This window comes from Thunnus albacares, chromosome 7 (assembly GCF_914725855.1).
Source record: "Thunnus albacares chromosome 7, fThuAlb1.1, whole genome shotgun sequence".
NCBI classification, from domain to species: domain Eukaryota; kingdom Metazoa; phylum Chordata; class Actinopteri; order Scombriformes; family Scombridae; genus Thunnus; species Thunnus albacares.
In genome coordinates, this window is record NC_058112.1 from 10,811,116 (window position 1) to 10,838,588 (window position 27,473).

A 27,473-nucleotide genomic window follows, 5' to 3' on the forward strand; every position below is an offset into this window, starting at 1 on the left:
ATGCCAGCTCCGGTGGGACAGGAGGAGGAGCAGGTGGGTGGCAGTCAGTACGATCAATCAACATGAAATATTCAGCTTTGAATATACACATCATTTACTACTACTGCTGCTGTCCTTGTTAGAAACACCCCAAAAAAGAGTTGGGGCATTTGTCTGAAGCGTTTTATAACTGGGACCATGTGCTTGCTGTGACACAGTTTCTGATTTAAAAAAAAAAGAAATTGGGAGAGAGTGTGTGTGTGTGTTTGGGGGGGGGGGGGGGGGGGGGGGGGGGGTTGTATTCAGGTGACACCATCTTTTTAAATGTAAAACTATGACCTGTATGGAGACTGGGGGGCACGGGGGGGATTTGAAATTATCATCATAATTGAGAGGAAATTAGGCGGAGGGAGGGAGAGTGGATGAAACTGTATTAAATGTATCGTCACAGCCGTTTCCTCATTATGCCGCCATATATTCATACAGCTTACATGACAAAGCTCTGCTTGGCAACTTTCTCCCCTGATAGAGGCACTTGTTTGAACATGAGGCACATGATTTGAATATCTGTAATCCATGCTGAAATCAACAGGCCAGATGAACTTTTTGGCACCCACTTACCACCACATTGAGTAGGATTTCCCCCCCCCCCCAAAATACCTAAGCTATTTAGACTTAGGCTTAAAATCACTTGAAAGAGAAAAAAAAAAAAAGTGAGGCAAAAGTTATTGGATTTGTCTTTCTCACACGGGCCGCAGAAATCCTGGATCTTTGAAATCTTATCAGAGAAAATCTGAACCTTTCCAATCATTCAAACTCTTCAGGAAACTTTGAATCTCCTAAGTGTCTGCCTTGTGATAATAATATCTCTGTGATGTTGCCTCATGAAATTTGCCCGAGTACCATGGCCCTAAGTATTTGAGCTATGAGGCAATACAGTGAAAAGCATAGCCCCCTCATATGAGAACACAACAGTGAATAATTAATAACCTTGCTCCCAATTCCAGGAAAACAATAGCATATTGTAGGAACACTGCACTAATTTAACTAGAGGAGAGAAAAAAAAAAACACTCGACAACTTCGACAAAATGTGGAATGCATCGCCATTGTTATAAAGCATGTCTGCATGAGTTTTGGTCTAGTTATTACAGCGGCTGCAATCTTTTCTCACTGCTCTGTCGTAGGCTATGTGTATATACAGTACTGTACTGTCGTGTTGCATGTGGTATAATGTTTTAGTGTAATGCTGTTTGCCTTTGAGATTAATCAGAACCCATTAAATACCCCTCTCTCACCTGCTGGCAGTATGTGAGGTGGAAGTGCACATGCAGGAAGCTATATTCCACAGGCCTCCTCTCTTGGCTGTCAACTCCCATTAAGGGGGAAGGTGTCATATCTGTAACACAGCTGAGTGCAGATGGCAGAGTGGAGGGGATGGCTCACCGATTTAAACAATGATTAATGAACAGAGATGGAAAACAAATTACATTGGACTATTGGAGGCAGGGAATTGTTTTTATGAAAATGTTAATTGTGTCTGCCAGGCTGATACCAGAAATGGGGGAAGGGTGGAGTGAGGGCAAGGCAGCGAGGCAACCAAGGGGCTACTGATAGGACGTCTACTACTCCCCTGGCTCAGATTATCGGCGCGTCTCAGCATGCAATGTTTAATACCATACCTTGGCTTTAAGACCTCTAATGTGCCATAACTTTCAAGGTTTAGCTTTTTATGATGAACCCCATGAAGAATTGTCGCCCACCACTGCACCAATTAGCGTTATCTCTAATAATAAGTGGTTGTAAGTGACGAGAGAAGGCGCCCTGTTCTAGTTGTAATTATTGCGGGCGGGTGCAGCTGCACTACTTAGGGAGATGATGATAATTATTTTTCTTTTTTTTTTTTCATTGCGGGTTGATTATTTAAGAGCATCATACACTCATCAGAGTAATCAGGAGAGAGTGATTAGTGAAAATCCACGAGGCTAACAGCTGCCACATTAAACACTTGCCTCTGTTGCCAACACACAGAGGCAGAGGCCTTCCACAGGACAGAGACGAGCAAAAGCACTTCACCTTCAACTCCAGGACCACATGTGTTTGTTAGAAAGTCAAGGCTCAGGGCACACAGAGAATTAGAGTAAACAGAGCTCCCAATGAAAAGGCATGTTGTCGTGCATCCAAGGTCAATCTTCAATGCTTCAATTCAGGAGCGAGCTGAAGGGGAGTAAAAGTATGCTGTGGCGTTTTTGGAAGTGTGGGAAATAGAGATAGTTACTGTGCAGTGACCTTGCCCTCCTCCTGAATTCTCTCCTGTTGTACTGAAATGTGTCAGTTTTTACCGCGCTAGCTAACGAGGGCCGCTTGATAAGACACCCAAACCCAAACCGAAAGCAGTCTCAATTGGAAATGTGTGTGTGTATGTCCGGTGTTCATGCAGCGCTGCTTGCAACTGTGTAAGGGCCATGGATGTATTATGGTAAGGCCCGCTAAACTAAGGGCTAATTCTCTTAGCCCAGATGTTGCCTGAGCACAGTCCTGGGATCCCACTGGGTTGATGAGCTCAATCAGTGAAATGATGAAAAGATGATTTTGTCCCTGTAATTACAGTGTGTAAACTACTTAGCTAGGATTGCAAAGGAAGTCATTTTCTAATTACGCTGGTACCCCGTTGTCTAATGGTGGATGTTTTGTTGTTTTAGAGAGCGCGGGAGAGAGAGAGAGAGAGCGAGAAAGAGAGAGAGAGAGAGAGAGAGCGGAAGATTATATATGTGTGTGTGTGTGTGTGTGTGTGTGAAAGAGAGAGAGAGCTGGGGGCGAGAGAGAGAGGAACTTCATGAGGGGTCTGTGCTGCGCTGCTGCGGCTGAAAAAAGACCATCACAAGGGCAAGATGGCTGCCAAATGAGAGTTCATTGAATTATCAGCCCAGTTAATGTGCCTTGGATTATGCTCTTTGTTTGTCAGTTTTTTTTTTTTTCCTGTAGATGCCATAGCTTAATGAGATACTGTAAGTGGCATTACCAGGCTCCTGCTGTGATTTTGTGATGACTCGTTTAATGACTTTTGTTTTAGTGCCTCCGAGTGCTTTAGCAATTGAAAGTAGACGCATCTAGTTTCTCCTCCGTTTTTTGCCATCTCTTTTGCAGCTCTGCAAATATTGAGCATTGTCACAGATGAATGTAAAAACAAAATCATCCAGGCTCAGGCAGAAGTGCTGTTAAGTTGAATTATATAGCGACAAGAGTTTGCATCGGCAATCCTGCCTTTCTTCTCTACTAGGGGAAGTTGCACTTTTAGAGAAAGCAAAACATGTCAGTATGTTGCGGACTGAAGAAGCTCAATTCTTTGAGATCTGTGTGAGTTCTGTTGGAGCTGGCTGCTGTCCTGCAGGGCCCAACCATCTGATGCAGCCTACACCATGTGGATAGGTTTCTCTTGTGCAAGGCATCCCCTACGCACCCCACACTGTTAACACACCCCATCGCACGCCAAAGCTTTGTTTGTGTCCAGAAAGAACAGGTGGTCTGTGCAAACAAGAGCAACTGTTTACACATTAGTGATTTAAAATACATTCTATACGCACGTGCCCGTGTGTTTGTGTGCTTGTGCATGGGTGTATGTATTAAAGAGAGACAGAATGTGAGAATGGGTGTCTTTGTATGTGTATGATGAGGGAGAGTTAAGGGGACAGTGTGTGTATTTCCTTCGTCTTCAGGCGCAGTGTGTGAGCACTATTGAAAGCATCAGAGGAGCCTCATGAATGCAAAGTTTATTTATGACAAACAGGCATGCATACACTGTAATGTGGTTACAATACTGCAAGTTTGCTTTTTTGCACACTTTACTTAGTCACTTAAAGTTTTTGCACAAATGCAAACAATTTGTTATTTAAAGTCTGTGTAAAGCAATGATAAATGTGTTCTGAGTTTCTCACACCACAGAAAAGTGTGTAATCAACAACCCAGTTAAATTTGAATAATTAAAAAAATAGCAAAGTCTATAAAATTAGTTTTCAAAATCGTGCTAAAATAAGCAGTATTCTCTGCTCTGAAAAGCTGGGAGAGTGTCTGCTGAAGGTGCTGAAACTGAACAGCCTCTGAGTTTACAACGCTCATACCAAACTCCTGTATAAAAATACACAATTTAAAATAGGCCTTGTTTGTAGGTTTAAGGCAAGCATTATGGATGATATTTTAAAAATAAAGTAACGTTAGGAACCACTGTTTAACTCGGCACATACTTTGTAGGTAAATGTGGACTTGTTTCAATAAAAATGTAACTTAAATGACTAGTTGACAAGCGATCCATCACCAATCATTGTTATGTTAAATTGTTTTTTTTCAATGGAGTTCGGTGCACTTAATGTTACTTCTCTGCTGAAAAGTCCTTGATGGCTTCATTGTGGCCATCACTCTTGGAGCAGTCGCCTCTCACGTAGTGCTTTTGGTGAAGTGCTGCCCGGCAAATGCTCTACCACTGGCTGGGGACCTCCCAGCTGCACAGCCGGTACTGAAGTTGAAGTGGCAGTCAGTGATGGCTGCTGCTGGCGCCACATCAGTTGATTCTACCTGTCCTCCCAGCAGAACAGCCGGTGCTGAAGCCGAAGCCGCTGGCAGCTCCACCCGTCAACAAACGCTTCAGCTGGGTTTAAAATAACTTTTTGAGCACTAATGTTGACCGAAAATGGCCCCATTCACCAGTAACAGCGGATTATCCAAAGTGAAACTCAGTGAAAGTTTGTAAAACTATCCGGAGTAAAAATAGTAACTATGAGTATGTGAGCGGGGTCATGCTAGTAGAGCCCGACTGATAAATCGGTCAGCCAATATTGGCCTTTTACAGATATATCAGTCGGGCCCTACATGCTAGTAACTCTTCTACATCATCCAGCCACCATTTCAGGCCCTTTTTTCATTTCAACACTCTAACTCCACAATTCAGTACCGGATAGTTCAGTCTTTTCACGTTTTCAGCAATTATTTTCTAACATGTATACTGTGTTTAAAAAGAAATCTCTGATTTTCCTTTACACTGACTTTAAGAGTGAATTAGAAGTACTGACATTTAAGAAGTTTTCTTGAAAAGTTTGAAGAAAATGGTTGAATGACTCGAACAGGTACAAACACATCTGGTCACCGCTAAGCAAGCCTGCTGTTTTCAGTCTGACTTGCAGTCGCTATACCCTGTAGCTTTCAGGACAGTATATTGCCAGAGGAACATATTTTCCCTCTGTTGTACTCAAGGCCACTAATCTGCATTACTGAGTGAGACAAACAAAATTAATCGAAAGCCTCCTTTCACTTAACATGTGGACTAGCTGACTCCCAAATAACCGCACATCACCACTGCACCACATGCAAGCCAGATTTATTTTTACAGGGACGAAGCCAGATTTTTGATAGTTGTAAAAGGAGTGGCATAGATTTACTGCAGCCACAACAAATGTGTATGTATTCCTTTATGAGTTCTTTAGCTATTACTCACAAGGAGCTAGTTTGTCAGTGCTGTGTATGCTCTTTCTGTGCTCTGTACTCTTGCAGTAATGAATGGTGCTGGTTAGACTATTCTGTCTCCGTCAGGCTTTTGGGGGGGCCTACAGAGAAGCTCCTATAGGCTTTCATTAATCTACTTGTCAGAAAGTATATGGGTGCTATCTTTTGTATGGGTCACGGTGGGCAGCTGTGTTACCAGTGCCCTCTTCCTTGTACAGACTCTTCGTCCTCTGACAGGGCAGTCCACAGGATAGTTGGCTGGCTGATTTGGTGGGTGGGTGAAGTGAGACACAGGGGGCGTAATGCATGGCACTTGGCTTTGATTGTCTGCACATAAGCCTACTCTGTAATAATGAATAAATTGTCAAATGCAGACTAGGAAGTCAGGGAACTCTAGGAATTTGGAAAGTCATGTTCTTGTGTCATCCCGGGTGATTTTGAAATATATATAGATATTCTCTTAGTATACAGGTTGCATTAGAGGGATTACTACAGTGCATTCATAGGCTTTTTCTGCTTATACCAACCAAACAGATTATTAATACTTTGCCACTGCTGTTAAAAAGAAATATGCACTTCTGATCTATAAATTTGATTCATGTGTTTCATTTCAGTGTCACCTCACTATGGATTTACAATATTGTCCATCCATCCTAGCTGACAATACACAGCAGCTACAAAGTAAAAATATTACATCTCCACCCTCTTACAGATTAAATACTTTACAGAATCCATAACCTGACGGCGGTAAAAATAAATGTAACAATGTTTGATACTGTCAGATCTAAAATCATCCAGAATGCACAGCTCCCATTGCTGGTTTAAATGTGTATGTGTCACTTTTTTTTTCTTTATTGCCTGTGCTATATCACACCTGCTCCTTGCTTGTCTACTCGCGGCCACACCTAAGAGGCGCTACTGTGACATGATGCTTAATAACACTCAAGCACTCTCTCAATCTCCACCAAAATAGCCTAATCCACTCTGACAGAGAAAACACCTGATGGCCCTGCACGCCGCTCCCATCTCCACCAGTTCCTACATAACCAGAGTCCACGCACACAAGCACACACGCACACATGCGATGAAGGTTTTATGCCGTCTTGCTATGCTTAGTTAATCAGAGGAATACCACTTTAATAAATATGAAGTGGATCTAGTGTATGCTAATATCATTCGCTCACTTTCTCCCTGTCAGATATGATTAGGTCAGGTCTGTATCCTTACATTGATCTCAGCTCAGAGCAGAAATGCTGCTCACACCAGCTATAGCTGCAAACATGTCACGGTCTTTATCTTTGTGGTTTTGTGCACAGCATTTTCATGACCTATGGACCATAGACAGCAGTAGCAGCAGCAGCAGCAGCAGCAGCAGCAGGTGGCTGAGACTCGCTTTCAGACATTTTGTTTGGGAGATCAACACTTACATTAATCTGAGTTTCTTTTATAAGGTTTTAAAATAATGTTTTGTTTGGGTCCCTCTCACCGTCTCTCTCTCTTTTTACAGCTAGAAGTGACAGACAGGTAGGAAAGAGAGCCTGTGAATTGCTCACAGTTATGCAGTAGTCAGAGTTATTTCATGAGAGGCTGCAGACACAAAGCCAGTTGAACTTGAGTTTGATCAATCATTATTGATTGGGTGCAGCCTTCAGATTGGATACACTGTACCACATTACACAGCCAAGGCTACAGTACAGTAATGACATTAATAGAGGCAAATGCAATAATAGTTCAAATTACCGTAATCCTTGAAAGTGGGTGGGAGGTGGGGGGAACAACCACCCCCTCCCACCCCCGTTCTGGCATGACCACAAAGGAATTCCAGGTTAAGAAATATGAAGTGGATCTGGTGCATTTTCATATAATTTACTCCCTTTTGTTTCTTGTCAGATATGATTAGGTCAGGTCCATATGGTTACATTGATTTTGAGAGCAGACACACTGCTCACACCAACCACTGCTCCTGGCCTGCCAGCTCTTTATCTGTGTGGTTTTGTGTACATCATTTTCATGACTGACTGAGGCTGCAGTCCAGGATGATGTAAGCCTGTGTTAATTCAGTGTGGACAGTGCCGGCTTTGTTCTGTGCCCTTTGGTGCTGCTCTAGAGCTGTGCAGGGCTCGCTTATGTGACCTCTATCATTGTAGCACAATGTGAATTTGAAGCTTTGTTTTGCTGCTACAGTTGAATCAAAAAAAAGAGAGGCAGGGGAAAAGTGAAGCATATTTTAGCTTTCCATTTGGATATTTTTCCTTTAACTTTAGTTTGCATTTTTGCATCATTAAGTTGTTTATTTTCCTTAGTACTCCTGTGACATAATTATCCTAGTAAAGGTTTTATTCAAATATGCAATAGACCTGCTGAAAAAGCTTAACTCTCATACTTTAATCTTTTTTTTTTTTAAGCTTTTCAGAGATTTGTGAAATGCAAAGGAAGGGCAAGTAGAAGTAGACAGTCTTTGATGTTTGTGCTGCCTTAGTATTGTGTGTCAGTAGAAAATGAGATCAAGACAAAGATTTTCACCTTACCCTTTAGTAAAGATGAGATATTTGTTGAGGAAGCCTTTGTGGTTATACTTAATCAGCATTTTTACAGTCTCCAACAATAATCTAAAACCACAGGTATACTTAAAACAGGATGAGGAGAGTCAGAACCTGCTTTGCTCTATTTCCTGACCTATTTGTGGTGCATCACTGGCATTATACATCAGTTGCAAAAGTACAAATTTACACATTTAATTGACAGCACATAACCGTACTGACATTTTACTCATCTGTTCTTGTGATTTTCAAACTAGATAGTAATGTATTTGAATACTTTCTTTGTTTTGGGAGAATTTGAATGCGCTTAATGTTCTCTTTGTTCTCTCTGTAGGTCTGAGCTACAACAAACAGACATTTCATCTGAACAGCATGAATCCACATCCTGTTTCAACTGAATAAGTGTAAACAGTCAGCATACAGTTTACTGCTAACCTCCGGACTGTCCCGGATAGACACCCCTGACCACCATACTGTAACATCGGCCAGTCCCTGAAAGGACAGCTTCATTACCCCATCCACCCACCCAATTAGGAGCCAGATGGCGCTTCTGGCCAATCAAATCATGGATCCAAGGATTCTCAGCAGTATGAATGGGAGAGTGGAGCTATCCCAGTTCTTGAGGGTTACCAATCAAAGCATCGTATCCCAGGTAAATTCTGCGCAGGATGACAACCGCAAGAACAGGAAGTATCCTTGCCCGTTGTGTGGAAAGCGCTTCCGCTTCAATAGCATTCTTTCCCTTCACATGCGCACACATACTGGCGAGAAGCCCTTCAAGTGCCCATACTGTGACCACAGGGCTGCACAGAAAGGCAACCTGAAGATACACCTCCGTACTCACAAGCAAGGCATTCTGGGCAAAGGCCGTGGGAGGATCAGGGAGGAGAACAGGTTGCTTCACGAGCTTGAGGAGAGGGCGATTCTAAGGGACAGGCACATGCGTGCCAGTCATGTTGGCCTTCAGCAAACATCTAATATAACCCAACTTCAAAAGCCACAACCGCCCCCGACACACAACCAGTTCTTAAACAACTCAGTTGCTGTAGAGAGCCAGCCACAAACATCCACATCCCCTGACGTGACTACCATCCATGATGAGCCCATCCAGCCCCCACCCACAGGTTTCAGATGCTCATTCTGTAAGGGGAAGTTCAGGAAACAGCAGGAGCTTGAGCGCCACATCCGGATCCTGCACAAACCCTACAAGTGCACCTTGTGTGAGTTTGCAGCCTCACAAGAGGAGGAGCTCATTGGCCATGTTGAGATGACACATATAACTGCTGATTCAGGCCCAGGACAGAAGCCTACGTTGGGGGCCAGTGATAAGGGGAAACCCGCTGGTGAATTCCCCTGCGAGGTGTGTGGCCAGACCTTTAGTCAGGCCTGGTTCCTCAAGGGTCACATGAGAAAACACAAGGACTCTTTTGAGCACTGCTGTCAAATCTGCGGCCGTCGTTTCAAAGAGCCCTGGTTTCTCAAGAACCACATGAAGGTCCACCTCAACAAGCTGGCTGCTAAGAGTAATCTCCCTGCTGAGCACAACACCTCTGTTAACATGAGTAATCTAACCCAAGACCATCAGAGCAACCTCTACTCACAGTACATCTCCCGTATTCACAATCGGTTCCTCACAGCTGAGAGAGCTAACCAGACAGATTATCACCAGATACTTGCCACAGCAGGTGTTGACATGAAGGTTAGGGAGATGTTAGGGAGGATGATTTCCTCAGGTCCGGGCCCTCTGACTGATGCAGAGAGCTCATCTTTGTTGGGCTTAAATCATCTCCACCCTCCACTGAACTCCACTAGTCTGGAATATCTGCAGAAAGTCATCTCCAACAGAGATACACTAAACAGCAGCAGCAGCTACCCAGGCTGGCAGATCATGACACCAGGGCTGCCTGTTGAGCAGCCAATGTTCAATCCTAAAGACCAACAGCAGCAGCAGCGCTCCTCCTACCTGCCTGAGAGATGCCTCCCTGTAGACGATGGGAAAGTATGTCTCGGTGACCCGGACGCCAACAACATCAGCAGACCCAGCAGCCCAGGCAGCCTGAGTCATCATGGGCCAACAGAGATCATCACAGAGACCGGGAGCTCCCACTCTGGCAGTGCCCTGGACCGTCAACCACAATCCTCTTCTCCAGCTACAGGTAACTAAAGGCTATTGTAAGATTTTGTTAAAAGGGGCACTCCACCGATTTTACACATTAAATTCAGTTTACTCGACCTAAGGAGTACTACTTAGTACAGTACCAGTTAACACAGTTTTATAATGTCTTTTGTGGCTCTGGAGAGAGGCTTGGAAGGGTCTAATGAATGACACTATCCAGTTGAATTTTATTGGTTTTGGTTTTTCAAGCTTAATCCTACTCGGGAACTAAAAGTCAGAACATTTTGGGCTCTGCAGCTTTGATTTTGCATTAACATTCTTTTTTAAACATTTAATTATGCTTTATACTGTAATTGACAGTATAAAGTAGAGATGCTGGTTGAAAATGTGGGGAGAGACAAAGAGGGGGATGGATTCGGACCAGGGATGTTTCAGTTTCTGTGGTACGTGTCTTAGCCGTGACACTCTTACCATTCTTTTTTTAAAGTCTCAGGCAAGTATCACAACTTTAAGGAATTGAGTACTGAATCGCTGGAGTACCCCTTTAATATTTTGTCGGTTTATTCAGCAGGATTACATGTTTCTAGTATGAGAATCTATATGAGTTTGGGCTATTGTAGACCCACAAACAGACATAATTACAGCACATTAAAAAGCTTCAGATATCACATGTAGATGTAACAAATGATCAAATTAATGCATCTCATAATCTTTTATATATGTTTTCTTTTTTCAAAATATAATAGCTACAGTAAGTGACAGCTGTGGCTTCATCTTTCTTCCCACTTAGTGTAGGTGGACATCAAGTGCAGGGTCAGCAACACCACCACAGATATTACTGTCATCCACAAGGACTTTGTCTTCCTTTTAAAGATAATGGCATCATGTTGAATTGTAGGGATAATTAGTACCCTCTATTTTATATCCGTCACATCCCCACCCCTTGCCTACGGGGGCACAAGATGTTAATGCATGCCATCTGGTGTTTTTAATGATTTGATATATACCACCCAGTGATTTTTATGATTTGATCTACCACCTGGTATTTTTATTGATAGTCTTCTGTTCCACCTGGTGATTTGGATGATTCGGCTCTCTGGGTAAATGCCTTTCTTGTCATGGCATCCTGCTAACATGTTATCATGAGCCTAAATTACTGCTATAACAGCGATGTTAAGAGAACAGAGGAAAAATAAATCCAAACTTTGTCCTGCTTCCTCTTAGCCTGTGACTATGGTTATTTTCCTCAAGCGCTGGAGTACTGCTGTTATGTGCATCTAAGTCTGATGCGCTCTTGCGGGATTTGATCCAGTATCCTCTTAAATGATGTCCGTGTAGCAGAGATAAATGGATCAGGTCTAATCTCATTAGATGTTTTGTTTCCATATTGTACACACATACTGGTATCTGCATATTTACATGTAAATGCTCGCGTTTTATGGCCAAATCCCTCTCTGGTTGCTCTTTAAGAAACATATTCAAGCTCTGTTGTTTTTACTTTCCCTCTTCTCCCCTATCTCCAAGACCATACGGTGTCACTTCCAGAAACATTTATGATAGCTGGCTAGCTTAGGATTTGAGTGCACACAGTTCTGGGATGGCACATTCAGTATCAGACTCTAATTTCAGTCAATATTAAGCATGGAAACTAATTCATTGTAAAGGTCAGGCGTCATTGCTTTAGTCAATGATGGATCCGGCAGGCTCTCTCTCCCCCTCTCCTCCTCTCTTCTCTGTTCTTAGTCCTGTGTAATGGTAGACTCACTCTGGGGGCTTAGCACCGCATTGTTTAGCTCTGACAATATATCCCAGAGACCTCTGCAGCTGCTCCCTGCGCTCACAATGACAGATTAATTAACACAATCACACACTGCTGGCCCTGGCTCAACACACAGGTCTGCTACGGGACAGATAGGTAAATCCTACACATATGGAGAACACGCACCACTTGATGAGGGTTTAATAACAGGGATAAGTTTTTTCAGAGGTGGGGGGTTGTAACTGATCAAGTCTGTCTGTCTCGATGGTTGGACGTGGAGGGAGAGAGAGAGAGAGAGAGTGTTTTCTAATTCAGGAGAGCGGAGATGCTGAGGAAGAATTACCACTGCCAGATGTTCAGCTTGAGGAACATTGATTAGTCCAGAATTACTGGCTGCATTATTCATAGTCAGCCTATGGTGGTCATGAAGTTATTGATGTTCTCAATATGGATAGCAAATATAGTACAGTCATGGCTGTCAGAGTGAGAGACGGCTCCTTTGCTTGATACATTCAGATACAGTGCCGGATTTAGATTTTTAACTACAAAGACCCAGCATCTTAAATTAGAGATCACGCTCTGGTTTTAAATAGGAGGCGTGTGTTACAAATTACTTCTCTCAATATCTAATCAGGACAGATTTGAAAATGCACTTTGACTTTAATTATAATCTGAGATTAAGAATAACGACTCCTCTTAAAATGATAAACTAATGAAGGGTGCATGCTTCAGGCCTCTGACCTACATTGGACCAGTTACATTGCAGCTCTGAATAAAAACATGCCTAACAAACATAAAATGCCCTGACAGTTATTAATTAGGCCCATTCAATACTCTTAACCTCAAGGTCAATGAGCAGACACCATGTAATGATGTTGTCCCCACATGTGTTTTGTCCCTTATTCCCTGCTTTTGCACTGCTTTTACTGTAACAGCCGAGAGAGCCTGAAATGATAAGAGTCTGTGAAACTCTTAACGGTCATTTGAGCAGTGGTTTACCCAGAAACACAGATAAAGCACTTTTCATTCGGCTGTTCCTGTTACATCAGTCTTTTCTCTGTGATTGCTGACAGTAAAAGCATCTTTTAACTAAACGGCTCCTTATCTGACTCAGTGCTGTGTCGAGCTTAACAAATTCAGCTCTTATTCAGAGATCAGAGTTGGTATGACTGGTTTGTCTAAACTGATTACCTGTTGGCTTTTCTGTCTCCCTCTCACTTCTGTCTTTTAATCCTCTTTTTAATTATTATTGCAGATATGAGGCTCAAATTAAGCTCAAAATGCTTGTTTTCCTAGCATGCAGATAAAAAGATTTACCCAGGGAGTTCTGAACACCTGCCTTGAAATATTGTTCCACTGTCTCCTGAATGCCATTTGGCTTAATTGACTTGGAAACGTCCCAAATGCGTCATTGACTATGTGGTCTAATTAATATTAATAATATATGCTATTATAAACATCAAAGAACATCTGGTGCCCCTGTTTTTCTCACCAGTCTTGTGTGTGACTCTCGCTCTCACTCTGTTTCATCTTAAACCAAACCAGCCACCATGTATCACTGTTTTGCATTTCAGGTGCTTGATTACATATATAGAAAGAGCCCTCCAAAGCCCCACTGTATATAGACTTTGATATCTACAATATAACTGCCAAATGCCTGTGTAAGCATATAGTATGTGAGTCCGTGATTGCATTGACGGTGATGTATGGTTGTAAATCTTAAAGCCTATTTCCATATGAAATGAATCACTTGTCCAAGCCCAGCTGCATGCTTTTCCCAAAGACACGGCTCACTTGAGGCATTTATTTATTTATTTATTTACCTTTTTCCTCCGCCTTGCACATCCAGTAAGGGCGGATAACTCATACGCATCACTTCATTAGATGCTCTGTGTTAGGTGAGAGAGGCTGGGGTTTGTAATGATGCAGTAATTGGAGTTTTGGTTGATAAATCTAAGCTCTAAAATTACTCCCCTCACATAATGTGAGCCTCGGCACTGTAAGTAAATCTTAAACTGATTAAGTTAGCATGAACCAGGCAATCACAAAGATGGCACCCGTCCAAAGGAAGAGAAAAAGGCAGAGTCTTCAGTCTTTGTGTTGTTTTACTGCTCTCATGTAGGCTGGCAAATGGGTTTAGGAAGGTCCATGCTGAAAGATGAGGTCAGATATATGTGTTTTCTGCATTTGGAGCTGACCGGTAATGTCATCGTAATTTAAGCCACAGAATAATTGAGATATATAGCGTGTCTGAAAGAGTTCCATTAAGCTGTTTGGAATTTTTTTTGTCTGTTACTGGAGACAAGGGTGTGGCACTGTTGAAGTCTTTTTCCCGTTCTTGCACACCCACGCATGTCGCCGCGCACATGTAATGTACGCAGACATTAAATCAAACATACTGTAACGCACTGTATCCACACACACACACACACACACACACACACACACTCACACACACACACACACACACACACACACAAATATATATATATAGTACAAACAGGGATGAATGTCTTTAGTTCAAGGACACAAATTTACCATTTTAGCTGTGATCTTTCCAATTTCATTAGGTTCAGCTCTATTTAATTAACACGTGGGTGTTATTTTACGGTTTTATAAATTTTAAATATTAAAAAACAGCCTTCCTTTACTACCATTCAGCGCACAATTGTGGGTTTTTCTATTAAAGTTGGAAACAAAGTAAAGTAACAACTACAGATCATTAGATTTAGATTTACCTCTGAGAATTACCTCAGGGTCAGATCTTGAGGTGTATGAAATTGATATTTCTCTGGCGGGGATGAATCACTGTTGTAACTCAGATATTAGTCCATTAAAGAAGAACAATAAGGCATCAATATGCATAGAATTAAATTAATGGTGGTGGGTTTATCTCCCTATCCCAGACGCATCCCTAAAAGACACAGTATAATGTATGACCTGACCTTCAAATGCCAGGAGAGTGTTGGGCAATAAACTGCCAATATTTGTGGCTTAATGGCGTCGGATGACTTTTACTGTAATTGGAATGGCAGCGAAACAGCTGGGCTGTTTAAAGACAGTGCAAGGCTGAGGTCTCAGACAATCACTAACTCAAAATGGTCACAGGGAGTGTGTTTAACCCTGGAGGATGTTTCTGTGATAGCTAAAGGATTAAACTGTAGGTAAACAGACATTATATATCACCTGCAATTAAAAGTGATGGTGAGCAGGATCAAATCTTGTTTCCAGATGGATATTTTTTGCAGGCTAAAAGGAGAAAAAATATCCTTTGTCATTATCCACAATAATACACTTTGTACTTTTTGAATTATGCTCTCGACATGCCATTTTTCAAGTATGAAGCAAAAATAAACTCAGCTACAGTACATGGTGCGGTTAATCAGAACTGTTCACATGTTGGACTTTGTTATTTTTGACTGGGAAACCCACTTACTGGTTTTGATGGAATGAGGTTCTTGTCTGCGACATCTGCCTTGTTCTAGTTGCTTTACAATTTCACTGTTTATTATTTCTGGAAGAATCTTGTTTGGTGTTAACATCTTTGGGTGTATTTATTGCACATGGTGGTGGCGTCCATACTGTAAAATGATGGATCACTGGAGCTGAAAGCTGATTACAAGCTTGATTTACTGCAGGGCAGCGCTTAAATCATTCAGCTCAGCCTGGTGTGGGATTGCAACATTTTTCATGTGTAAACAACAGTTGATGGTACATACTTTTCTCAGAACAAAATGCTCAGTATGCCTCATATACTCATAGTTTCCTAATTTGATTTGGATTGTATTATGTTTTTTGCTGTTATTGTCTGTGTTAGGTGAGAAAGTCTACAGGTGTCCACTCTCCAGTGACTACACCGCTGCACAGACTGCCTCCCTCAGTTTCCATCTGGATCGCTACCACTTCCCCCACTGGCAGAACAACAGGGATCTATCCTCACCACTGCAGCCCACCAGCAGCAGCAGCTCCAGTCCCAACCCCAAGCTCAGACCCAGGTCCAGGGAAGACTGGAGCCCAGTTACAGGTCACTACCTTGCTCTGGAGAGCCACAGTGAAAACACCTTGCTCACCAACAAGCAGTCCGACCTCACTGACAAAGATCCAGTTGTAGACAGCTCTTCATCTGGTCAAACCAGGAAGTCCCAGTATGAGCCTTTAGATTTGTCTGTCAGGCCAGAATCTGTTACATCTCACTCAGCCATGTCTCCTGCTGTACTGGTGCAAATGTCTGGCGTTTTTAGTAATGGACTGTCCTCCTCCATCACCCGCCAGCTACAAAGTTACTCCAATGCCACAGCTGAACTCAGTGTGAAACCTGCATATCAGTGTGACCTTTTGGCGCAGGGAACAGCAGAAGAAGAGATGAATACACAGAATGCAGGCTCCACGGGTCACGATGGTGAAGGTGAATTTGAGAAATCCGAGCAAGGGAGGGAGGATGCAAATGATGACGCAGCCAAGTGGAAGATGCTGAAAAACAGTGTCCTCGAGCCAGAGGAGACAGGACAGGCCAACGCTGATTTCCAGGGTCCTGGAGAGAAGCACGATAAGCTGGGACAGTGGGGCAGAGCTGTGGCTGATTCTCCCATCTCTTCTCTTGAGAATTTGACTCCAGGACAGGCCAATCCCCTCCAGCACCAGGGTAGCCTGCTCTCCTTCCTCAGACCCCAGGGGAGCCTGAGCAGCACACCTGCAGGTGCACAAAAAGCCGCCCTGAACGGTGGGGGAAACATGGAGAAAGATGTTGCATCAGGTGAGCATGAGCTTATATATCATATATGTTAAATGGAGCCGTCACTGTTACCAAGATGTTGTCAGTACTGTCTTCAGTTTTGAAAGTATATATTGCCACCTAGTGGACAAAGACTGGTTGTTCCTCATCTTGTTATCTTCTTTCAGATGCTCTGTACAGTTCCATAGCATCTGAATGTCATTATCACAGATGGTTTGATGGGGAATATAACAATATTACAATTGGTTAATTTAATGCTTTATATATGTGGCTGACTGTTTGTTTTGTATGCATGTGTGACATTGTCAGCCACAAGGATGCTGCCATAGAAATCCAAAAGAAGTTTTTGGCAGTATCTCAGCCCTCATCACCTGACAGCGGAAGTGTGAAGAGTGAGTGTGAGTGTGTGAATGAATCATTCCAATTACGAACAACACACTTCCCTTATACTTATAGCACTTATGTTTTTTTTTCCTTGCCAGATCTTATCACTGATCTCAAATAAGGGCTAAAGAAGACACAGGTGTGTGGCACTGATTACCCCTACACTTTAAGGGATGATATAATCTCCTTGTGTGATAGGTTACAAATCGCCCAAGCCAATGGAGCCCACTGATGGAAAGGCTTAAGCTCTTGTGCTGGTGTGATATGCTTGCTGAGTGCAGATTTAATAATGCTGTCTCTCAGGAGAGGGAATCCAACAGCTGGGGTCTTTGATATGCATGTATTATGAGTGCAACATGATACACCTTCCCTCTGATCCCCCTCTTATTCAGAAACTCAATATGTTCATGTGAAAGACAGGAAAGTGCCTGTCAACTCCATTAGGGATTAACATCTGTTCCCTTTCTTTATGATTCTAACAGCAAGATGTAGTTTTCTATTTGATTGTACAGATGGTTATTATAATATGCCGAAAAGCACCCCTCCCCTTCAACTCCTGTCGTAGCTGTCACACTGTTAATTTTTCTTTCTTTCTTTTATTGCATTTAATGCCATTTGGATTAAAAAAAAATTGATAGGATTTAGAAAATCTGGCAGTTTTGATTTGCCTGTGAGCAAACCTCATGTTACAAATTCCTTCAAAAATATAAGAACAATGGCAGCAATCAATCAACCATCTCTTTTCCAAAGAAGCAGCATATCATAGCCACAGCTTTTTTTGGGGGGGGGGGGGGGGGGGGGGGGGGGGGGATTTCAGCAATCTCATCAATGCACTAGTAGCTGCAATGAGTTATTTCAAGCATCCCTTGCCTTTTGTTTGCTGTAGTTTGATCATCCATATTTTTTTTCTCTCCCTGAGGAAGTAGATGTCAAAGACACAATAAACACCTGTCAGTCAAACGGGACACTGAGATGGGTAGCTGACATTGAGAGTCCATTGAGTGTCCTCTAAAACTGAGCTAAGCAGGTGGCCCAGCAGCCTGTCCTGTCTGCAGTGCTGACCAGGTGGCTTTGTCATGGGGCTGTCTCCTGTTGCCCCCATCCTCTCCATACTGTATGGCACGTCGAGTGGCATGGTGACATATTGCCGGGCAGTTTGGACATGGAGTGATGTGTTTGTGATGACAGTTCAGGTCGGCTCCAATGTGCCAGCAGTGGTAATTGGCCAGATGGTGACCTCTGGTTGAACCTGTCTGCATGCTCATTAGTCTCACTGAGCCTTCCCTTGTGTTTTAAACAGCATCTCTCTTCACTGCACTGCTTTGATGAAACCACTAGATGGCAACATTTACCACTCTAAGATGCTGTGAAGCTTATAAATGTCTGCACCAGGTATTACGGCATGTATTCATATTTCATAGACACAATTAGGACAACTATGTGTGATAGTAGAGTCATGTAGCACCATGAGGTTTAGAGGATTATCTAACTTTAAACCAGTTAACCAGTTAACTAAACCATTATGATCTGACATGAGATCAGGCCTCTCAGACGTATGAGAACAAGTGAATATGAGAAGATCCATAAAGAAAGGATTATGAATGAAAGAACACGGATGACAGAGAGAAAGAAAAGGCACTGATTTGAAAGGTTGAAAGGGGTGAGTCATTATCTCATTGTCTGACCTCTGTATACCCTCCGCGGAGAGGGTGACAAGAGAGCGAGAGAAAAGGGAGAGAAAAGGAGAGAGAGAAAGATCACCATAGATGGAGATGGATGGAGCGACAGCGAGGTGAAAGAGGAGCAGTAGTGCGGATGTCTCCATGAGCAGATGTCGTTTGAGGGCAGCGAGAGGGCAGCGCGGCCTGCCTTTGTGCCGTGCTTCTCCCCATAGAGATAATGAAGGGTGGAGCACTGGGAAGGATGTGCAGTCATCACTCACTGTCTGTGTGCCATCAGAGCTCAGCCCTGTGTCATCCGTCACCATTCAGCTCCTCTGGCCCCCGTCGGCCCTGCCACTGTCATCATGGTCATTATCTCACATAACACACTCTCACCGCACACACACACACACACACACACACAAACACACATGAATGCATGCATGCAGGTGCAAACATATAAATGGGTACAACTTCACACAAATATGCAAATATGCAATATATGAGTGTCAATGCTAATAACAGAAGAAAACTTTAGAAATACAAACAAAAGAAGCCAAAGTTCTCAGTTTTAACTGTTGACTAAACACAAACTGTACAAGAACAAGAAACAAAAGCATAAAATTGGCAAAGTTGTGATTTAAATAAGTAAATATCTGACCAAAGAATACATAACTACTAACTACTACAAGTCAGTGTAGACGTTTAATGCCAACTTTTAGTAGCAATGGACACTCTATTATTGCAAGTTTGCAAAAGGAACAGTTTGACATTTTTGGAAATCCGCTTATGCTATTCTCTATGTATGTCCGTAAATATGAAGCTACAGCCGGTTGTCTTAGCGTAGCACCGTGACTGGAAACTGGAGGGGGAAATAGCTAGCTTGGCTCTGTCCAAAGGTTAAAAATCCACCTACCAGCTCCTCTAAAACTCCCTTGACACATGACATTTTGTTTGTTTATTTCGTACAAAATAGAAGTGTAAAAGAGCAAAAAGTTGTGATTTTGAAGGGAGTTACGTGTATAAGTCTGAGGTAAACATAAGTTTTAAATGATCATTCAGGTTTTAAACAAACCCTCGGGTTAGTTACTTTTTTTCTGTTTTACTGGCAAATAAAGTGGTCAAGTCTGATCATATGATCATCTCTCTAGCCTGTCTGGCTTTGTTGTAGTAATGTCGACGGGTTCCCAGATCTCAGCCATTATTTGGTAGTAAGAGTGTTATTATAACAAACATAACAATGGCTTAAACTACTGAAAGATGATCAAAGTTGTTGTAAATTGGAATTAACCTTTAATACAGTCCAAGGTCAGTACTCTACAGAGTCAAAGTCAGTAATCACTCATTCTGTTTTTCTTTTACTATTGGCATATCATCTATGTTTCTTTCAACACCACACAATCCCTCCCCTCTCATTTCCTGTCCAGCCTATTTGTGCATCCGTGCATGTGTACTTGTATAGGTGTGCATGTACTCTGTGTGTATGTGTGCGAGTGTGCGGCTGGTTTGAAGCTGTGGCTAGAGCAGCCTATGAATGGAGGATCATGTGGTGAAGAGATGGATGGCTCTGAGCCCACTGCTGTCTCCTCTAATTGTAAAATATTAGTTACATTAGACTCTGGCCTGTGATTAATGGAACTTATTTGGAGGTTGCCCTCTCTTGGACCTCCCCTCTCCTCTGGTGGGAGGAAGAAAGAACGGCAGACCCAGGAAGGAGAGAAAGAAAGGCGATAGAGAGGCAGTGAAGGGAAGACAAGCAGGGCAACAACTGCCTGATGTAGACGCGAGACCTTTTGGCTTATTATTAACTGACTTTATGAAAGCATAATAGGCTACAGGGTTGTTCACATCATCTGACTGCATTTGCAAGATTTTAACAAGATTGAGGGAAATCTGTTCCGTCACTCAAGTCACAGTAGATGTGTGAAATTTGGGAAAGTGAGGTGACAGTTTTACAGTTCTGTATGTGCAAGACTGCAACTTTAAAAACTTTAATTTTAAAAGGAAGCAGCATTAAAGTTTCAACAAGTGACTTTAAGACATACACTGAATCAGAGCATTTTTTTTTCTTTTGCTGTCCACCCCCATTTCCTGTTTTTCCACTGTCATTGATTGAGGCTCGGATAAGTTGAAGTGAGTCAGGTGGAGTTGAACACACGCCACAAACTGCTCTGTGTACCTGGATTTTGACAAAGCTTTTCTTTTACTATTGTTCCTTCCAGACAGCTCCCCCCTCCTCCCCGTCATGCACATACACACAAACACACAAAACCCTCTGTGCCATTCTGATGATATTCAGATGTGTCAGGCCTTATCCTCTCGCTGACTAGTGTGTGAATATGTGTGTGTGTGTGTGTCCTTTACGGCCATCAGGTTATTATACACCAACAGATGGAGCATTACCTTTTATTGCTCACACCTTCTGTGAATTTTCCCACTTCCCCCCCCAAAAAACACCTTTTTTATGTAGATGTGAAAGTGAGCGTTCAGCTCCGTGCAGCTGTCTCGGCTCTGATGAGGAGCATGATAGAGAGGAAGAGGCGAGGGCGGGGTGAAAAGGCTGAGACAGCCCTCAGTTTTTGGGAAGTGATGTCAAATGACATCAGCACATAATGGTTTACTGTAACTATGAATCACAGAAAAACACATTGAAGTGTTAGACAGAGGGGAAAAGAGAAAGTCATTATATGAGGTAACATCTCAAAAATAGCACGGCAGTGAACAAGGACACATGGCTGTCTAGGTAGAAAGGTAAATGAGTCACCCAGTGCAGTTTTGGTTTTGATCTTAGCAACACCTTAAGGCTTTGGTGTCATACTGATTTTTTTTATTAAGGTCAGATAAACTTCTGGAAGCTATTAACGTTTTGCTTTGTTGTTTGTATCTTAAAGGTACACTGTGTGCTGTGTCATGTAGGTTCACAGCGTTTGTAGTGGAGTTATGTAGCGGCCGCTAAAGAGGGGGACAGACAGGAAGTTTTGGCATGCCTTGCCTCCCAGCTGCAGACGTCTGTCATTCCTCAACTCAACACTTGTGCGTGTGTTTATTTGTCTGTGTGTGTGTGTGTGTGTATTTGTGTTGTGAGCAGGAAATATGTTACAATGAATTAGAACTTGCTGCCCTTTTTTGTAAAAACCAGTCAGCCTATGATTTGTCACAGTGTTTTGGTAAAGTTGTGGTGTTATAAAGTGCTAATCATTTTTTTAAACATTTTTCTACAAAACCACAGTGACTGTGGCACGCCATAACTAATCAGAAACTTGCTTGAACCCCATTGAAACGTGTAAACTCTAAATGTAAGTGTGGTCTTGGTTTCCCCCTCTGGCATGTCAGAGCCTCGGTGTCAAAATTGTATCTTCTCACCTGCCAACATCTGGTCCAGAATACTGGAAAAATGACCTGCCAAAAATTATATTTAGTATCCAGAATTATAACATACATTTCAATCACACCCTGCTCATTTTCACAAAGCTTATATCATAAACAAGAAGCAGTACAGTATGAAATATTCAGAGAAGTTTTGTCTAGAGCCAGATCCACTGGTTTGCTTTGATTTGATTGGCTCACAAAGTAGAGTTGGGACAAGGTTTGAGTGCAAGCAAGCAGTATAAACTGTCAAATGATATAATCTCAAAAGTCACCCAATGGAAGCTGATGCTCAATGATTTACTTTTGACTTATATTGCTACATTTGGCAGAGCCTGCAGAGGTTAAATTACTACAAACTATATCAGCATTTGTGTTAAGTTTGGCTTCTCAATTTGGATTTCTGTTTTTCTTTTTCTTTTCCAGCTCGAAAGCCATTCCAGTGCAGATACTGCCCCTACAGCGCCTCCCAGAAGGGCAACCTGAAGACCCATGTCCTCTGTGTCCACCGTAAGCCCTTTGACAACAGCCTCTACCCAGACCGCCGCCTCCGGCGCTCACACACGCCCCAGAGGCCTTCAAGATTGCCCCCGAGCATCACGGGAGACAATCGTGCGCCAGGGAGGGACCAGATCGGCATGACATCGCTCTGTGGGACTTGATGTTGTCATGGCAACAACAGATACAGACAGTTATTATTATTGTTTTAGCGTCACCTCGGAGGGGTTAGGATGATTGAGATTGTTTAAAAAAAAAAGTTAACAATAAACCTTGATGTACATTCCAGTGTTTACTTGAAGAGCCACAGTATGTATTTATCTGTAGCAATGAAGCTGCCTATAATAATAAAGTCCATTGTGATGTGAAAGTGTAGCAAGGGTATTTTAGAGCCGTCCATTTTGTCAAAAGTGTCCAAACAATTTACTTGTGTTTACATGCATCTATCAGTTCAACACTTGTCTGATAGGGAGAATGTACCGTGCCTGCCCGAAGCTCTTGTTCTTTCATCCAGTAAATACCCTGTGTTACATTTTTGTAAATATCGCTCGATTTCCCTTCCAGTCCAGAAGTCTTGTCTATCTGTCAGGATATGGTGCCAGATGTTCGGGCTGTAATCGCGGCAGATGTAATGAAGTAGAATGTTGCACATCGGAGCTTCCATTTGTTCTGGATTCCACTCCAGGGAGAAAGCCTCTCTCACATATAATTATTGCCCATTAACTCCTATGCTTCATGCCCTCGTGCTGGAACAATGCTCAATTAAGAGGAACCAAGGAAATGGAAAAACTGCAGAGATTCATTGATAGTACATTCAAATCCCTTTTTTTCTCTACTTTTTTTGAAATTTTGTTGAACTACTCGAGTGTGTGTGTGATTTGTCCACTAGTGTAAAATAGGCCCAATCAACATGGCTATTGTGTGCCATGCGTGGTAATTTTAGCATGATCCGGGCTGCCTCAGCCTCCCGTGCCAACAGTCTGCCTGTACACCCAGAGATCACCTTGGGCAGCTGTGTGCCTGTTCAGCCGGGCCCTTGTAGCCACAGCGATGTGACTTTGACTGACAGTCAACCTGACAACTCCATTCATGCGCCACCTGCTAGCTGTCAATCAGGGCGGCCATCCTGGGGCTATTGACGGAGCTGTCAGCCTGTGTGAGATGTGTCTGTCAAAGCCCACCCACTCCGCCACTCTGTCTCCCTGCCTGGGCAGTCTGACATTCGTTTGCTGTCCTCCTTCCACCCTTCCCTTCCCTTCCATCTCTTTCTCTTTCTTCCACTCTCTGTCTGTCTTCTGCCTGTTTCCCTTCAGAGACACGGCAGCCCCTTAATCCCTGATCCAATCACAGATTCTTTGGGTACACATTTGTCATCCTCAAACCCTCTGGTTTTTGGAAAGGAGTGCTTTGCAAACACTTCTGCAGGTGACTTGGGCCTGATATACATGTGGTTTTTATCACAGCTTCTTGTATTTGTTCGTACCCCGTCAGCCCTTAATGCCACTGTCACCAATCCTTTTTCCTCTTTTTTTCCTGCAAGCTTCTCTCTCTGCCTTCTTCCTCCTCCTCTGCTCAGTCACCCTTCATCTCTCTACCTGACAGGTGACAAGGTCTGGGCCTCCAGCTGACTGGCTAATCGGAGGCCTGTCATTTCTGTCAATACTTCCAGAGCCATGCCAAGCCAGATCAGACCAGACCAGACCATCTTCTCAGTTGACCAAGGGCACAGAGTTTTGCGGGTAGAGGAAGAAATGCTTCAAAAACTCAAAGCTGTAGAGAAATTCTGTCACTTGTACCCCTCCAACAGCCCTCTGGATATGGATCATCCCTAAGGCCTCATCCTGTCAAACCTCCTAATTAAGCGCAGTTTCCCTTAAAGCAGGGCCCTTTAATTAATGCTGGAGAAGTTTGTTAATTACCTCTAATGGTGATGAATGTTTTAGTTAACGTCTCACTACCATAGTCAATGTCATACTCAGGCTTTTTGCTGCTTTGTAAGGGCTCATCTTTCCAGTGTGCAGCCCTGTTCTTTCATAATTTGCAGTGTTTTTTATTTGCTCAAGGACTCATCATATCATCAAATACAGCTTTATCTGCAAAGGCAGTTCGCATGTTATCAAGTTCTGCCTTCGCAACCTGATTGGCCTCACAGACAAGTGAAATACAGAAATTCCTGTATTTTATCCACTAAGCTTTGGCTCACCTTGACCTTTTGCTTAGAATGACATCCTGTTTACCTGCAGTAAATCAATCCTCATTCTCTGACACCTATAAATAACCCTTCTCTGGAGAAAAGGCAGGCATGCCATGTCACAGACTGTCAATGTGGGGTTTATCTTTGTCTAAGATCAGAATTTTTTCATTTTTAATTGGTGTCACGTGAAATTTTGACTTGAAAGTAAACTTTTGACAGGCTAATTGGCTACAAATATTGTTCTGTCCAACCAGTCTTTCTATCATTTGTTTTTCTTTATGTCCATCATAGAAATGATCACCAGCTTCTTCATTTTTCTTCTTCTTTACCTTCTCGTCACTCTCATCCCCTCATCCTTATCCCCTCATCATTATCACTATTTACAGTTGCTTATCTGCAGTCCATGTTTGAGGTCTCTTTCACAGCCTCATTGAGAGAGGCGGGCATGTTCAGCTAATCAGCCTGAATAAGTAAAGGAAACAGTTTGACAGGCCAGGTAATGAGAAGTAATGAATCACTAATCACAGTCTCTTACAACCCTTGGAGCACAGATGAAAAATTAAAGGTAATTAGCTTGCACAGTTGTGAAAACAATATTTAAGACTGTTGGCATCACATGGCACAGACTTAACAGATTTTCTTCGCCGACAACATACATCAACACCGCACTGAAGTCCTAATATCAAGCTGTTATTGGAAAAGCTTTCTCGATGTAATTTTAGTGACTGATCTGATCAGGGTATACAAGTCTCCCTTTTTTCTCTCACAGGCAATCTTGCCAAAACGCAAGCATGAAAAATGTTTTGCTTTTTTTTTTTTTTCCCCTTAGGATTTTCGCTACTGAGGAAAAGAAGGAACATGCCAGCAACATGCCTCTGAGACTCAGCTTGGGTAAAAGTAATACTGGGGAACACACACACTCACACACATATATAGAAAGTAAGGCAATTAAGAAACATGTGGTCAGAGCTGCGAACCCTTTGCAGCTCTCCATGGCTCCTGTGCTTGACAGCAGAGTGAGGGATGCTTTGACAGAGCCCGTGTTTGACAAGTCTGCGTGAGACTCAAAGTACAGGATCCAGACATGGCCTGTCAGTCAAAGCCGGCACATCTCCCAGCTGAGACGTGCCAGTTTAGTCACAGTTACAAAGGAACTAATATGCGTTAACTGGAGCAAGGCACACATATGGGCCCGGTAGAGCCCTGTGTCCCGAGGCTGGGATTGAACGGATGCCAAAGAACATAAGCCCAAGATATAAAAAGAATTACAAGGGGACAAATAAAACACGGGGATTATGTCAGTGTGAGAAATGGAGGTGTTGTAATTCTGCATGTGTGCCGGCTCGCCTCTCCTGTTTCAGCATCCAGGGCCTTTGGGCTGTAGCCCCGCAGTCCTGCACCTGTGCTCTGACGATCCAGGAGCTTTAGAGGCAGTTATACTGTATGTGTCAGAGAAGGGGAAAAACAGAGACAGAGGGAGAGTTGGAGGAGAGAACTGGGACAGGACAGACTGATTGGGGCAGCAATCAGGACCCAGAATGCTGTATCTGCCAAATCAACTGCCATGTTTGAGTTTTAGGCGTACATGCAAGAGAGTAACTCTCCCCTCATATCATATAATACACATGTTCAGTTAAATACCAGCGACAGGAAGTGACTAGATTTAAGCCCACAGCTACTCCTCTGCTCAGCCATTTGTGTCGTGTTATTGCCCAAAGTTCATTTGAGTTTCTCTCTCTTTTTTTCTCTCCCTCTCTCCTCTTTCTGCTGAAAAGACCTGTCTCACATAACAAACAATTGCACCAAACTCCATTAAAATCACTTCATGGGGATGTGATAGTGCCTCAAGTTAAAGGCTATAATTGAAAAGCATTTGACAAACCACGCACCGAAAAGCGACAATAGACAAGCTGTGATTCTCACTTGAGTTATTCAGTGGAAATGATTATCATCATTTCATTCTGTGCCCTACACAACTTGGTTGAATAGTACCTCTCTAAAACAGTGATTCTCTGATTTGTTCATGCTAACAATCTTCAGATGGATACATGCCCAGATAATGATTTTCGTTTTCACTACATTCCTCAGTATATAATAGCCACTGGAACCAATACACAGTTTTCTACTTAACTATCTAATGAAATAAAAACTAAAATGAGCTACTTTGACATTTTTTTTTGATCAAATGACACCTAAACAGGACTTCCTGACTGCCTCTTTGACAACTTACTGTTCTCCAACCTGCACTGAAGCGCAGTGTAACCAGTCAAACCTCAAGAAGTGGAGAGTCTCCCTGGGAAGATGCTCCCGTCCATTGATTTGAAGTGACAGCCACATCCTTGACAAACACACCTGTCATTGTTCAAGTCACATCACATTTTCAGTTTCATAGACAGGAGGCAGTAGAGGTGTGCAGGTGTGTGTGTGTATGTGTGTGTTCATGCACATGTAAGCATGACTTCCCATAAGAAAGTTTTTCCATCCTTTCTTTGTTTTTCTTTTGTTTTTTTGTGGGCAGATATGTTCACTCTGCTCCAGCTGTTATACAGAAACACAGCCAGATTCTTTCATTGGCTTCTTCAGCCGATGTTTATGAAACAAGACATCTGGGGTATTTATTTTCAAACATGCGTCAGAAATGGATTTAATGTGCCAGAACCTGCTGACCATCACTCTGTGTGGATAAGTTAGTGTCGCTGGGCTGGTCAGAGAATCCTCTTCTCTGTGTGTACGTGTGTGTGTGTGTCTGCAGT

General features: G+C 42.8%; 1 protein-coding gene across 1 annotated transcript; it reads left to right on the forward strand.

Annotated features, from left to right (window-relative positions):
- On the forward strand, window positions 1-27,473 carry LOC122985628. The gene is made up of 4 exons (XM_044356434.1): window positions 1-33; window positions 8,510-10,166; window positions 15,703-16,638; window positions 22,455-27,473. Exons 1-4 carry the CDS (start codon window positions 1-3, stop codon window positions 22,688-22,690), a joined length of 2,862 nt encoding a protein of 953 aa, XP_044212369.1. The 3' UTR covers window positions 22,691-27,473.